Raw genomic sequence first — 15997 nt, forward strand, 5'->3', positions numbered from 1 at the left:
TTGTGAACTCCAAGCAGTCTTTTTATGTGTGTTAAGCTCTAGTGCTGTACAGCAGACATGTGGATATGAAGGGGGAGGTGCCGTGGTAGTTTGAAGTGATGCACTCTGGTAGTTGATTCACATGCAACTAGGATGACCTTTGACAGATCACGTGACCATTTTCACTTAAAGTATAGTTCCAATGACATCCTGCAATAAATTTGCTATTGTAAGCAGGGACATATACATAATAACGTGCATTTAAGCTGTTTTACCCCAGGCATTTGAAAATTGCTTTTTAATTGCATATTTTAAGCTTGCAAATTAAATACCTTGGGAAGAAAGATTGGCTAAGGCTGCAGTATGTACATTTAGGACACATGGCAGAAGCCACTCAAAAGAAAGGTCACAATATGCTTACCATCACCAATAAGGACCAGACTGGACTGGTTGGTTGCTTTACCATCCTGAAGTTGGAAGGTATAGGTTCCTTCATCCTCATCTTCAAGTTTCTCCATAATCATTTCAACGATACCAGTGTTATGGTCAATGTGCATCTTATATTTCTTTAAGAAGAAACAAAAATGTTGATTAATTGTAGAGGTGAGCGTGATAATTGAAAAACACTTGTTTATGTTTGTGTATGTTGTATTTGCTATGGAGAAGTTAGGCCTTACCTGCTAATTTGCTTTCCTTTAGTCCCTCCGGACTGGCCCAGTGAGTGACTGGTGGGTTGTGCACGCCTTCCAGCAGGTGGAGACTGAGAATTCTGACTCTTGAGAGAGAGCCAATAAGAGCCCTTTCCCTGGCTAGGAAGATCCAGTATCCCATAACAAAGCAGGAAAGGAAATGAGCCTTCTGTGTACCTGATAGCCTGAGCAGCTGCTCACACAGACTAAAAACATGTCTGCGGATTCTAAACAAAGTGCCTTCCTCAACTAGGCACCACCAGAAAAACCTAAATACGAGAGAAAATAACTGTACCGATAACCGCAAAGAACAACACTGCTATTTTGAAACACCCTTCTGCGAAGAAAAAAGAAAACTAACAGGGAGGTACCTGGGCCGGTCCAGAGGGACTAAAGGAAAGCAAATTAGCAGGTAAAGCCTAATTTCTCCTTCCTTAGCATCCCTCCGGACTGGCCCAGCGAGTGACTGATGGGAAGTAACAAAGCAGTAAATTCAAGAGTGGGACCCCAGCAAACCCGCTGTAAGAACCCACACTCCGAAAGCTGAATCTTGATGACTCAGTATATCCAACCTGTAATGCTTAGAAAAGGTATGCAATGAAGACCAGCAGCCCTGCAAATCTCTAAGGGCAGAACCAAAGAACGCTCAGCCCATGAAGCCGCCTGCCCCCTTGTAAAGTGTGCTTTCACCTCCTTGGGAACAGGCTTGTCTGCCAAAATGTAAGCAGAAGCAATCATCTCTTTAAGCCACCTCGACAAAGTGGGCTTTGACGCTGCCAATCCCTTCCATGAACCCCCAATAAGCACAAATGAATGCTCCATCTGTCTAAAATTTCTAGGTGCTTTCAAATAACATTTGAGTGCCCGCTGGACGTCCAAGCACTTGAGACGACGCTGCTCTTCAGACCCGGAAGAAGAACCGAGAACTGATAAGATAACAGACTGAGAAACATGAAAACGTGACAAGACTTTGGAAAGAAAGGAAGGAACTGGCCGTAACACCACTCGATCCAAAGCAAACTCCAGAAATGGGGAATTACACAATAGCACCTGCAACTCTGAAACCCTCCGTGCCGAAGCAACGGCGACCAGAAAAAATACCTTAAGAGTCAAATCCTTCAAAGAACAGGATGACAAAGGCTCAAACGGTGCCCGAGACAGTGCTGCCAAACTAAGTTAAGATCCCACAAAGGAAAAAATCTCCCGAGTGGGAGGTCGCACCATGCTCTCCCCCCGAATAAACCAAAGCACATCTGGGTAAGACGCCAATGACTTACCCTGTATCTGCCCCCTATAGCAGGACAGGGCCCCAATCTGGACCTTGAGAGAGGATAATGCTAAACCTTTCTCCAAAGCCGTTTGCAAGAAATCTAGAATCTGTGCCACTGAAGCCCACTCAAGAGCCAAGCCGTAAGACAAAATCAACCGGGCTCCGGATGCGCTACCTGATCCTGTACCAACAGACCCGGATCCTCTCAAAATCTGAGAGGGGGCTCCAGAAGGAGGTTCTGAAGATCTGCATACCAAGGGCGATGAGGCCAATCTGGAGCCACGACAACCACTCGGCCCCCGTGAGCCTCCACTTTTTGTATTAGATGACCCAACAGAGGCCAAGGAGGAAAAGCATAAAGGAGACCCGACAGCCAAGGCTGAAGAAGGGCATCGCTCCCCAGAGCCCTCAAATCTTTCCGATGGCTGAAGAAGCTGGGTACCTTCACATTGGATGCTGTGGCGAACAGGTCCATGACTGGTACCCCCAGCACTGTACTACTAACTGGAACGCTGCGTTGCTGAGAGCCCACTCCCCGGTATCTACAGTGTTGTGACTGAGAAAGTCCGCCTGGACATTTTCCATTCCCTCTACATGAGCCGCCGACACTGCTTGTAGATGTAATTCCACCCAGCCCATAAGCTGAGCCGCCTCCTGTTCCAACTGCTGACTCCTGGTGCCCCCCTGCCGTTGCATTGTCTGACATTACACGAACTGGCTGACCCTTGAGGGGTGGGAGAAAACCGTGAAGTGCCAGATGAATAGCTCTGGTATCCAACAGATTGATGGACAAGACCACTTCTTCCTGCGACCACAGCCCTTGAGCATACTGGCTCTGACAATGAGCCCCCCAGCCTTTGAGACTGGCATCTGTCGTGACTACAATCCACTGCGGTGTATCCAAGGGCATTCCCTTTGTGAGATTGTAAGTCCTGAGCTACCAACGAAGGCTGCTGTGCTCCTGTGTCGCCAGAGGCAACCTCCTCAAAAGGGAGTCTGACTGATGAGACCACCTGGAGAGGAGGGCTCTCTGTAATGAATGCATCTGAGCTCAGTCCCAAGGAACTGCCTCTATTGTCGCTGCCATGGAACCGAGGACTTGAAGATACAGCTGTGCTGAAGGACGAGATGTCTGGAGAAACTGCCTGATCAATGCCTGGAGCTTGAGAATCTGAGCCGGAGTGAGAAACACTCGGCCCTGCCCAGTGTCAAAACACACACCCAGATAGTCTAAAGTTTGAGACGGTTGAAGACGACTCTTGTGTGCATTGACTACCCAACCGAGGGACTCCAGAAAACGCACCATGCGACTTGTGTTCTGCAAGCTCTCCTGGAAGGACTTCGCCCGGATGAGCCAATCGTCCAGATACGGATGAACTAAAATCCCTTCCTGCTGAAGGGCCATCGCTACCACTACCATTACCTTGGTAAAGGTCCGATGGGCTGTCACGAGACCGAAAGGAAGAGCATGAAACTGGAAATGCTGACCGAGAATCGCAACAAGGAGAAATCGATGATGCTGAGGACGCATGAGAATATGCAGATATGCCTCGGTAAGATCCAAAGCTGTCAAGAACTCCCCCGGTTGAACCGCTACAATGACAAAACGTAGAGTTTCCATATGGAACGTGGAGACCTTGAGGGCTCGATTTACTGCCTTGAGATCCAAGATTGGCCGAAAGGAACCCTCTTTCTTGGGAACCACAAAGTAAATGGAATAGCGACCCTGCCAGAGTTCTTCCGAGCGCACGGGACAGATAGCCTGAAGAGAAATCAACCAGTCTAGAGTGCTCCTGACAATAGAGGCCTTGACGGATGACCGACAGGGGGACTCCAGAAAAGCATCTGGAAGATGTCGAGCGAACTCTAAGGCATACCCTTCTTGAATAATTTCTAGTACCCACTGGTTGGAGGTAATCTGGGTCCACCTCTGGAAAAACTGCGTCAACCGCAATCCGACTTGAACCAGAGGTTGGACCCCCAACACCCTCATTGGGCGGGGTGGGAAGCAGACTGAAACGATGAACCTGAGTCTTTGGTTCTTCTACGCGCGCCCTGAAAGGATTGACTTCTTTGGAAAAAACGTGAGCACTGAGCTGGGCCATCTTACCTGACTGGAAGCAATGAAAATCCCTACCCCGACCTTGGGAAGACATCGCACCATGACCCGACACTCTAGGCCAATCTTCCGGAAGTCTTGGCACTTTAGTCTCCCACAGACTGCGAAACAACTTTTCCAGGTCATCGTCAAACAAAAGAGAGCCTCTAAAGAGGAACTTACTGAGCTTTGACTTAGAAGCCGCATACACGCCCAACCTTTAAGACACAGAGATTTCCTAGCAGCTACGCCAAGAGCCATAGACTTAGCTGAGGCCCTTAACAGATCATGTAAAGCATCCGCTAAGAACATTGAACCTATCTCTAGCTTCGTGACTTCGGCATCCACGAGCGCCAAATCATCTGACGACCGATCCAAAACTCTTTCGGACTATCGGAAGCAAGCTCTAGCTACCAGGGAACCACAAATAGCCGCACACATCGAAGGCAGACACATCGAAGCTACTCTTTAGCAACGCCTCCAAACGGCGATCTTGAACATCCTTCAAAGTGGTGCCCCCATCCACAGGTACTGTGTTTTGCTTGGTTACTGCTGAAACCACTGCATCTACCACAGGAGGCCTAAGAAGAGTTCTATCTACTTCCGGAACCGGATAAAGCCTCACCATCGACTTAGCCGGTCTAAACACTGAGTCGGGAGCATCCCACTGTACCTGAATAACGTCCCTGATATCCTGGAGCATGGGAAAGGTTTTCCCTGGTTTACAGACTCCTTTCAATAAATTGTCCATCTTGCGTGGTACCTCTGGCACCATAGTGTCATCCTCAAACGCAAAGTTGAGGATACCTGGGAGATTAATTCTTGGAGGTCTGCCTTATGAAAAATACGTAATACCGAGGGATCTTCTCCAGGTATAAGAGGGTCTACCCCCAAATCCATCTGAGAAGATGCCTCCTCCGCTAAATCTCCCTGACCTACATCAGAGTGCTCCAAAGAGGGCATTTCTATATCAGGATCAGAATCAGAGCCAGCTTGTAAATTCCAAGACCTCCTAGGTCTCTTGGAAGTTAACAACTGCCCATCCCCCAGACTACCTCTAGACTGAGGACCAGACTTCTGAAGAAGGAAAGCCTGATACATCTGCATAAAAAATTCTGGTGGGAACCCCCCCTCAGAACTGACAGGCAGGAGGGAAAAATCAGCAGACTGGGTCTGTGCTGCAGCTGGGGCATGAACAGGAAGCCGTTCTACAACTTCTGAGGAAGGAGCTACCATGGCGGACGTTCCTGCCAAAGCCGGCGCTACCAATCAGTGATATGGTTCAAAACTTTATTTTCAGAGATTCGCCCGACACAGACTGTGTTTCGCCCACAAGGGCTGCGTCAGGGGCTAATAGTCCAATCAGGACATGAGATTGAAACGTAAAAAACCAGCAGGGTGCTTTCCTCAATCAAGGTGAGGAGCCTGTCGAAACTGCCTTGGGAGGGGAGACCTGATCAGTTGTGCTGATTTTCCACTTCCCCTGCCACGGCGGCACTGACATACAGCACATCGATGCAGCTTCTCCGCCATGGCGGCAGGACAGACTGTACTGCGAGCGCTCTCGCAGCTAACCCCCGATGAAAACCCGAGCGACCTAGAGCTAAACAATCAGGGAACGTGCCCCAGCCGAACCATAAGGGAAGGCAGGAGGAAAACACCAGGAGAGCCGAACTAGCACAGCTGTTTGGTTCTTTTTTTTTTAACGCGGCTGCCTCTCCTCTGACTCAGAGCTCTCTTCCCCTGAAGAGGTCGAGTTAGCGCAAGCCCATATTTCCCCACAACAAGAATAAAACATGGAGGGCTAAGGAGGAGGGGGGGATGGACCCGGCCACCCGGGTGTAACACCCCTGAGGATACAAAGAGACCCCCTTGGATCTCTGCCTCAAAAGGCTTTTAAAAGCAGTGCACAGAAGGAAAAAAAAATACCTAACTACTACCAAATCCCTTATTACTTATTTATTTATTTTTAGTAATAGGAAAGACGGAAGCAAGAAATGAGAGACTGAAAGGGCTCACCACCTTCCACCTGCTGGAGACTGAGGATACTGGATCTTCCTAGCCAGGGTAACGGCTCTTATTGGCTCTCTCTCAAGAGTAAGAATTCTCAGTCTCCACCTGCTGGAAGGCGTGCACAACCCATCAGTCAATTGCTGGGCCGGTCCGGAGGTACACTAAGGCACAGCTGAGAATTTGGAAGGGGTCAGGGTCAGCCATGTGAAGAGTGCAGAGACTCTCTGAGCAGTCCTAGCCTGTGGCTGGAAGAAAGAACTGGTGTCCAGTCCTTGCTGGGGAAACGTTACTGACCTGCCTGAAGAGAGAGGGGGGGGTCAGGGTCAGCCATGAAGGGTACAGAGACTGTTATTGAGCAGTCCAAGCCCACATCTGGGATCAGGTGGGGAATTAACCTGGTCAGAGAGAGGTTCATTAAGGGCACAGCTCTAGGCTGTGTCCTGGAAATGCTGGTTCAAACTTATGAGAAACTTAGGAACTGTTATGGACTTAAAATGCAAGTTGGGTTAGGGAAGAAAAGAGAAACCCTTCCTGTACAGTTTTTGCATGAATTTGTTTGGGTTTATTTTTTTTTTAATCCTGAACTTTGCTAATGGAATCTAATTCTTTGTGCTGAATAAAAGCTCTTTATGTTTTAGAACCTGGTTGCTATGTGAGCGTCTGAGCTGGAAAGCCTGGACCAGAACTGGATCAGGGGGATTTTTCCTGACCTCTTCCAAGGAAAGTGTAAGAGACAGCAGATCTGGTGACACAATCTGGTGGGACATTACAATCAATAAATATAAATAATATGGGAACAACCTCTAGGTTGTAAATGAAGGCTCATGGGTCTATATTTTAACCCTTGAGCCAATTGAGCTAGAAGCTCAAAGTAGCAAGTTAAAAAAAAATGCCTGGAAGACTTAGGCCAACCAGAAGATATGGATTGTGCTGGTCTATATTATGTAACTCCAGAATCCTGAAATTCATAATAGTAAAATTAATTTTAATGGTTAGATATCCAAAGTGATTTATCAAGGTAGGGGAGGCTCCTGCTCTGTTTAATTGCTTGTGGACAGCTATCCACTGAAAATCAGCACTGACCTCCTCCACACTATCCAAGTAGTGCAGGAGTGGTCTGGAGGCAGAGTCTGGCAGTTATTTGGGCACTGGTGTTATTCAGTACCGGTGCCCAGATCGTTAACCAGGCATAGAGGACTGCATAAAAAGCAGTTCTATCTTGGCCCAGTTAACTACCTGCACATCAGCACTGAATATTGGCAGCTACAAGGAAACCTTCTGGGTAGTAGCTTGATTAGTGTTTTCCTCTCTTCCCTCCTAACAACCCCCACCCAACAAAATCCCCCCTCCTGAATCCACCCCTCAAGAGCTTATCCCCCTTCCCCAAACCCTCCCCCCAGGAGCAGACCCCTTTCAGTCCCCTTGAGAACAACTCCCTCCCCCCAGATGAACCTGCCCTTCACTCACCACCTGCAGCCCCCCCCCCCCATTTTAAAATTCCTGGTTGTCTAGGCGGTACCTGGGCAGGAGCAAACCAAATCACTCCTGTCTATTCTGGCTCCAGGCTTAAAATGGCAGCTGTGACCATTAGCGCTATTCTTGTGGTACTACTGTTGGGGTCTTGACCCTAAATTTTAAAAAATGGTGACTGCCACTGGCTTTCAGAAAGGCTAAGAAGTTGATTTTCTGAGAAATATAAGCAACAAAGATAGAGTAGCTATAAGAATTTAGTTTGCTTGCAAACTGTATGGAGACAAATGAAGAAAAGTGACACTCAGAGGCCAATAATCAAAAGATGTAGGTGCCTAATTTGTAGAATTAGATTCCTAGATATTCCTAAATGAAAACTGCTCCTGCTTAGCACCTAAACTTAAGGACTTATTTTCACTAGGTTCCTAACTTTAGATGCATAAAAAGAGGTGGGTCCAGGGTGGGAAAGGCTGTGGGAAGTATATGAGGAACCTAAATTTACACAAAAAATACAAGGGTCATTTACTAAAAGCATGAATTCTGTGCTCCACGGTCCATTTTAAGCAATTAATGATGTTAGCGTGGACTGTTACAAAATGACCTCTAAGTACATTTTCAACCAACAATGTAGGTTTCTAAGTTCAGCTGAAAATTCACCAAACAAGAGGCACCTAAAATTTAGGAGCCCAGATCAGGCACTCAATTTTCTTTGAAAAGTTAACTTTAAAATGTGCAAGAAAGAAGAATATGAGAGTTTATTTATCTATTAAGTTATATAAGTATTGACTTGAGGTAGAAAATATGATAGAACACAATAATGCACAAAAGGCTTGCTTTTTCAATCGAAAGAAAGTTCTAGAACAAAAGGTCATGGTAATGCTGAAAAAGATTGAATTCGGGGATAAGTATTTCTTCTCAGAAAAGGTGATGAATGCATACAAAAGCCACCAAATGAAGGTGCTTGAAACAAAATTAGTATTACACTCATAGGCTGAAGATTTAATTTAATTGAACTGAATTTACATGGCCATTTCTATTCTGCTTTTATCAGGAGAATCCAAGTTCAAGAGAGACATAAATCTCACATAAAAATCATGCTGGATAAAATGCAATCAGTACGTACTAAATCAAAAGAGATTATAGTCAGCGTTCTATACTTCAAAGTAATTATAATAAATAATTAATAGGTAGGCAGCATTTATTGATACTTTCTATATGTTTTTTTTTTTTTTTTTTACTTATGATGAAAATTACTCAATGATAGATTTTTATTTTGTTGTTTTTGAAATAGCCCTAATAGCACATATAGGATCACTAAGCATTTTCACCCAGCCTGCAAAGGAGCAAAATCCTTCAGTACCACTGGCATTCCATACCATACCAATACACTCCACTGCAAAGAGTGTTCTCTGCAAAGAAGAGAAGTAATTTTGTTTGGGCAGTGCTTTTTTCTATCTGCTAAGTAGACAAGCAAATTAGAGAAGGAGGTTTTTAGCCTACGATGAAGAAGCCCTAGCCCTCCTCTTGTTAAAATACGGAAGAGGTGCTCCTTGAGGCGTTTTCCTCCAGTAAGAACGATCAATTAATGCTTACTGATTTCAAGACTGTGTTTCTATATTTATATGCATGTATTCCATACCATACACCAGGGCTTCCCAAGCCCATCCTGGGAACCTCAAGTTTCAAGTTTATTACAATTTGACATACTGCACCATCGGAATCTTTCTAAGCAGTTCACAGTAATAACCACAGAGCCAATCAGGTTTTCATGATACCCACAATGAATACGCTAAAGACAAATCTGCATGTACTGAAGACCCAGCATATGCAAACATATCTTGTGCTTATTCACTGTGGATATCCTGAAAACCTGACTGGCTCTGGAGCTCCCAGGAGAGGCTTTGGAAGTTCTGTCATATATACATCTGCATAGATGTAACCCCAGTCCCGTTTAAACAGTCCTGGCTGTCAGCTAAGATCTTTGGGACTGGACCAGGGTCTACAAAAGGTGTTGTGTCTGATGAGCTGGGAGTAGGCCGGGGTGCAAATCCACTTGCACGCTGGGGTTGCTTTTATAAAAGCTGAACATCAAACATATAAATGGCAAGTGACCGACTCGCCTGCAAATGCACAGTACAGACTTCCCTCTCTGTCCCGCCCTCGCGTCAAGACATCATGACGTCAGAGGGGGGAAACGGAGTCGGACTGTCGGACACCGCCACTGACACCTGGAAACGAACATCGCGGAGGTAAGAGGCGCTATCAGGTCAGTGCAGGGGGCCCAGCACGGAGGGGGGAGGAAGCGGCGGCGAGGAGGGTAGCTGGACATGGGGGGAGGGCAGGGGGGAGAGGGCATGGTTGCTGGACATGGGGTGAGAGCAGGGCAGAGAGGAGGGTTGCTGGACATGGGGGGAGGGGGAGGCCAAGGGAAAGAGGAGGGTTGCTGGATATGGGGGGGAGGATCGGTTGACGGGGTGAGGCCAGGGGAGAGAGGAGGGCTGCAATACTCGCCCGTTTTTACGGGCTTAACGGCTAGTTACTAACAGAAACTTAAAAGGAACTTCAGGTCTCAAATCGTGTTCACAGTTTCAAGAGTTAGAAACCACAGGAGGGGAGGGGGTTGCCACTTAGGAATGGTCAGTCCTTTGTAGTCCCAAAAATGTCTATTCTGTGCTTAACACTCTGGCCCATCCCACCCTACAAGATAACCCGGGCTGCAGCTTATCTGCTCACTTATATTTTATTTTTTAGATTTTGCTCACACCTTTTTTAGTAGTAGCTCAAGGTGATTTACATTCAGGTACACTGGGTATTGCCAGGCAGATATCCTGCTGGGCTTTTCCCTAGCTGCTGGACTGGATCAAGGACTGGATTTCCACTGTCCGTCCTTCACCCTCAGAGGTACGGTTTCCTTCACCCTCCTTTGGGTCAACCAGGTCGCCTCCTGGTACAACTCATGGGGGGGGTCTCTCTTTCTCTCCCTACCCGGAGCCTCCTCACTTCGGCCTCTGCTCCCTCTCAGAAACCAGTTCTTAGTAGCAGCCTCTGCTTCTGATGCTGAGCAAGATACCCCCTTAGCTCCATGGGTCTTGGTGGAGGTTTGGGTAACTAAAGACCTCGTGCTCCCTTCACAAGGTATTTTTATCTCTTGCCAGCTCCCCCAGGTTACATCCCACTGTCAATCATTAGTGTATCATTTTCATATATCTTTTTCCCATAAGACAACCAACCTAACATAGAGGAGTCGGTTGGATCCATCTCTCCCCCAGCAGACTGTCACTCCTGAAACCCCTCCCAGTCAGTTGCCAAGGGCAGGGCTATCATCTAGTTAGCAATCCTCTGGGGGTAACTTGCCCAGATATTTCCACCGTATTGTTTTCCCCAGAGGGTTACATAGAAATGAATAAATGCCAAGATGTGTGTTCTGGAGCCAGATGTAGGTTTGCTACAACTGCTCACATGAGAACTGGTTGTAGTTGCATTTTTCATTGCTGCAATTCAGAGTTTTCTGTGGCCAACTGAAGCAAATAAGAGGATAGGCAGCATTCTACCTTTTGACATGTGAACAGGTTGGAAACTGTTTTTTTTTCTAAATTCATTTTTTTGTTTATTCTTTTGATTAACTTGTTGAGAAATCTCAAGATAAGTTTTAGCTCTTTTTCTGAGTATTTTTTTTCAATACTTAAACATTTGTTGAAAAGTACAGATTTGCTATCTGATTGTGGGCGAGTGCTCCACTGAAGATCTAGGCAATCTTTTCAGACGTAAGTTGAATAAAAATAAAGAAAACACGTGCTCTGTGACACACAATGGGCCACGAAGAATTCAGCACATTTTTTTAAAGGTGTACTACTTTTTGTCTATAGTGAACACTGGATAAACTGAAATATAACTAAGGGGCCTATTTACTAAACTGCGTTAAGCAACTAGTGCTGATTTTACTGCACGTTAAACATTAGCATGGATTTGCGTTAACATCTAAAGTGCTGTTAAAACAGCCAGCATGGTCAAAAATTCATGCCAGCTGCTTAATGAGGGAATAGGCAGTTCATGGGTGTGACTGGGGTGGTGCAAAGAAGTGGCTGCACTTCCCGTCACCTCAAGAAGAAGTAGGTGCTGCTGCATTATCAGGAGTCCGATAGTGTGGCTGCTTCAGTAATGGCTATGAGGTTGCTGTGACATCTGATTCTTCCTTCTTCTCACCCCCTGATCTTATCTCCATCCAATCCAACCTCCCCTAAGATCTGATCCCTCTTCCAATCCAGACCCACCCCAAAGATTCAACTTCCTTCCAAGATCACCCCCCTCCCAATGGTCTGACCCACTCAAATCCAATTCTTCCCTACAAGACCCCTCCCCACCTGATCTGATCCTCCGAAGTCCCTCCCACCCAAACCTCAAGTTTACATGTAGCCCTGTCTCCTTCAGAAAGCCCCTCCCCTAATATCAACCTGACCCTTTCCTCGCCCATCCTGACCACCCAAGAACCTTCAGACTTACCTGGGAGGCCATCCCTGGTGGACTAGTGGGACAGTGAAGGAGCTCCTACCCTCTCTGGCTCCAGCGGCAAAATGGCACCTGCTGACCCCTAACTGTAGTCTCACAGTACTACCAATAGGGCTCAGCCTTCCTTGTAAGGGTGAGGACTGTATCTGGGGGTGTGGGACTTTTGGGGGGATTCAAAGAGGGGGATTAGATCAGGTAGTGGGACTGGATTGGCAGGGGGTTGGATCTTGGGGGTCTCATATCAAGTGTGTGTGTGTGTGTGGGGGGGGGGGGGATTGGCATTGGGGAGGTGCATACCAGTGGCAGTATTTTGGTATATCTATGGGGTCAGCACTGCGTCATATGCAGTGGCAGACAGTGTTGGCACACCTGTGCTACATGTTACTGCATATAACGTGATGTCCGTGCACTACATGTGGTAAATGCAGGGCTGATGCTGGGCACACCCAGTGCATTTATCACTAAGGCTTTGCACGTACAATGCACTAGTTTTTGCAACTAAAATGTGCTAACTGCAAAACTTACCACACTTTAGCATAAGGGCCTATAAAACTTGCTTTCACTAATAATGTCCTAAGGGGGTAAATCTATAACTGCGTGCACCCTGTTAGGTGCCTCAATGCTGTACAGGGAGTACCTAATCTCTAAGGTCATAAGCCTGCCTTGGCATGCCTACAGTTAAGCATGCTCACTTATGCTAGCTCCATGGAAGACATAAATGGATGCACATAAGTGAAACATGTAACAAGTGTAACTTACTATATTTTGTAAGTTACTTGCGTAAGTGGGAGACATTCCCATATCCTGCCTATGTTTTGCCCATGTGCATGCCCCTATACAGTTACATGCTAATGTACTTACCTTATAGAAAAGCTTGTAGTACACTCGTGCATGTACATGCTCCTTTCCTGTGGCCTTATGCACTCAAGATGCACATAACTATGGGGCCCTTTCACTAAGCTGTGGTAAAAGAGAGTCTGCGCTAGTGTCAGTGTGTGTTTTTGATGTATGCTGGGGCCTTCTTTTACCATAGCGGGTAAAAGGCTGTCTTTTTTTTTTTTTTCTTGAAAAGAAATGGCCATGTAGTAAGTGGCCATGTCAGGGGGAGCACTTACCGCCACCTCAGGGCTCCTACACTAACCTGGCGGTAACTGGGCAGCGCACAGCACTGCTCGATTACCTCCGGGTAAGCACCAGTGCTGCAAAAATAGAAATGGTGCACGCTGGGGGTGGGAACTAGCCCGGTGGTAGTGCCCAACTCCAGAGCGTACGGCAAGCCCTTAGTAAAAGGGCTCCTATATGTGGACAGTTTATAGAATTGTACTTGAGGTGGTTGCCACATTGCTATACACTGGTCTACCTCAGAGAGATACTCAGTAATAAGATGGCTTACCTCTCCATTGAAGATTTCCTTGTCATTAAATACATAGTTAACCTTTGCATTGTTAGAGAGTTTTTCAGCTTGTAGCCAGAATCGAATTTCTCCTTTCTCCAGAAGTTCAGCTGCCAACTCAGATTTGAGTGGAACAACTGTAAGTATGATAAACGATGAAAATTAGTTTCTCTTTTTGTTTTCTGAATGTAGTGTTGTCTTCAAAGGCTTGCAATTTAAATAAAAAATAAGAGAAGGCTGGATAGAAAAAGGCATTTCTAGTATACAATGAAACATAAATGGACAATAAAGAGAGGATGTCAAATGGCACCAGATTGTTTTAAGTTAATTTGATAGCTAGCTTTATACTTAGTACCTGAATAGTTTATATAACTATTATAGGCTAATAAGGTCATTTCAGAAGCATCTAGATGTGTAACTGCATAGAGGTGCAAATAGCAATTTTACAAAGCCTCAGTTTGCACATGTACCTCCCTGGGGCTCAGAGACTTAAAGAGGCATGGATCAAAAATAGCCATGTACTTCCCATTTTAAATATTTATTTTTAAAATGTCCCCACTGGATTTTGTACCTGTCTGGAGGCATGTGCAAGCACCGACCACCAGTTTAGCTCTGGGCTCTGAACAAAGGTGCAGATGCAAAACTAAATCAATACCCCCCCTTCCCATCATCTCACCCCTAGTGGCACAAAATAACTGCCTCATCCCTGACCCCTCAAAACACATCATCACTTCTAAACTTCCCATGGTACATCATCACCCTGAGACCCCATCCAACTTCCCATACTTCCCCTGACATCAGCAAGAAGACAAATTTTAGTGTGCAGATCTGAAATGGGGTGTGGCCATGGAAGGGGCATAGGTGGGTCATGGGCGTTCCAAGACAGAATACACCTGGTCCATGCCTAAAAGTTGGGCGCAGATCCTGGTACTAGGCGCTATTCTTTAAATGGTGCCCAACTCAGAGTGCCATTTATAGAATAACATTTAGCGTTCATTTTGTTTTTGCGCCAATTTTGTGGCACCATTTATAGAATTTGGTCCTAACTGTCTTATGGAAAATGTTACCATGTAAGTGGGAGGATATAGCCATAGTATATACACCTAACATTTTGTCTTTTTCTGCAATGTCTTAAAAAAAAAAAGAAATAATCTTAAGGAAAAAAGAAACAATATTAATATTGCATAGTAAAGACGATAAATGATGAAAGAAAAAGACTTCTTAGCCCATCCAGTCTGTCTCAGCTGATAGGTATAGAGCAGGGTCTACTGTCTTTGGAAGGATGGCCTGATTGAGGCACTGTACTGGCAAATTGTTCTCACTTTATAATGACAGACTTGATAGTGTTCCAAGGGACATTTGAACCCTGAAGAATTGACATTTTCTTATTGCTTCCCCCCCCCCCCCCCCAATCTGTACCTTTGAATAACTTTATCCTAGAATACTTTCAGCAGCAACTTTAGCATGTTTAGACATTTACTTCAAATTCACTTCAAACAACAGAAACTGTTTGATTCTTTCTTCAGGAGTTATTTACATCAGCTCAGCTACTGAAAAGTTTGGCTTTGTTCAATTTATGGGTCTTGTTAAGACAGCTTTTGGTTCCAAAGCTAATTTGGGTTTGCTATGACAAAAAGTATGAAGCAGGGGTGGACAGACAGTGGACTGGGCCTTCAAGCTATAAGGGTCATGGGCCCCTAACCACCTGTCAAAGGTGGTTCAACTAAATACAAGCTAGGGGAGAGTTGGTGCCTTTACTGCTGTGGGCCCTTGGGTCCTGCCCTATTATCCCAATGGTCAGTCTGCCCCTGGTATGAAGACATGCAATTGAGACTTTTAGGCTTTCCAGTCAATATTCAACCAGTGACAATCAACGTTTTTAAAGTGCTGCTCATTGCCAGCTTAATTAAATCCAGATATTCAATGCTGAGCCATGTCCAATCACCAGTATTGAATATCTGGGACATGTGGTGGCTGCTGACTCTTATGCAGGTTCTGGCTAATATAAAGTTGGGACCCACATTAAGACATTTATGTGGGTCCCAGCTGAATATTACAATTTGATATGTCCAGTGCCTTTGATATGGTCAACCATGGAATTTTACTACACATCCTGGAATACTTCGGAATTGGTGGAAACATCCTCAATTGGTTTAAAGAATTCCTGACATCAAGATCATACCAAGTAACAACTAACGCAGAGACATCATCCCCATGGATACCTGAATGCGGTGTACCACAAGGATCCCCCCTTTCACCAACCCTCTTCAACCTAATGATGACACCCCTAGCCAAGCTATTAGATAACCAACAGCTCAACCCATATATATATATGCAGACGATGTCACGATCTACATCCCATTTAAACAAGACCTAAAAGAAATTACTAACGAAATCAACCAAAACTTCCAAATCATGCACTCCTGGGCGGATGCGAAACTCAACGCAGAAAAAACACAATGCCTTATAATCACCTCACAACACAATACACACAAATTCGACACCATAACCACCCCAAATGTTATCCTCCCCGTATCAGACAACTTGAAAATTCTGGGAGTCACTATTGATCGAAATCT

General features: G+C 45.6%; 1 protein-coding gene across 1 annotated transcript in view; it reads right to left on the reverse strand.

Moving 5' to 3' along the window:
* MYOM1 (myomesin 1) overlaps nucleotides 1–15997 on the reverse strand; it is a 277203-nt gene that overhangs the window by 52623 nt on the left and 208583 nt on the right. Inside the window, exons 25-26 of the mRNA XM_030213070.1 lie at nucleotides 13419–13555; nucleotides 401–545 (exon numbers count right to left, since the gene is read on the reverse strand). Coding sequence (XP_030068930.1) covers nucleotides 401–545; nucleotides 13419–13555 — 282 coding nt within the window. The remainder of the gene's footprint in view (nucleotides 1–400; nucleotides 546–13418; nucleotides 13556–15997) is intronic.

Source organism: Microcaecilia unicolor, chromosome 1 (assembly GCF_901765095.1).
Source record: "Microcaecilia unicolor chromosome 1, aMicUni1.1, whole genome shotgun sequence".
Taxonomy (NCBI): Eukaryota; Metazoa; Chordata; class Amphibia; order Gymnophiona; family Siphonopidae; genus Microcaecilia; species Microcaecilia unicolor.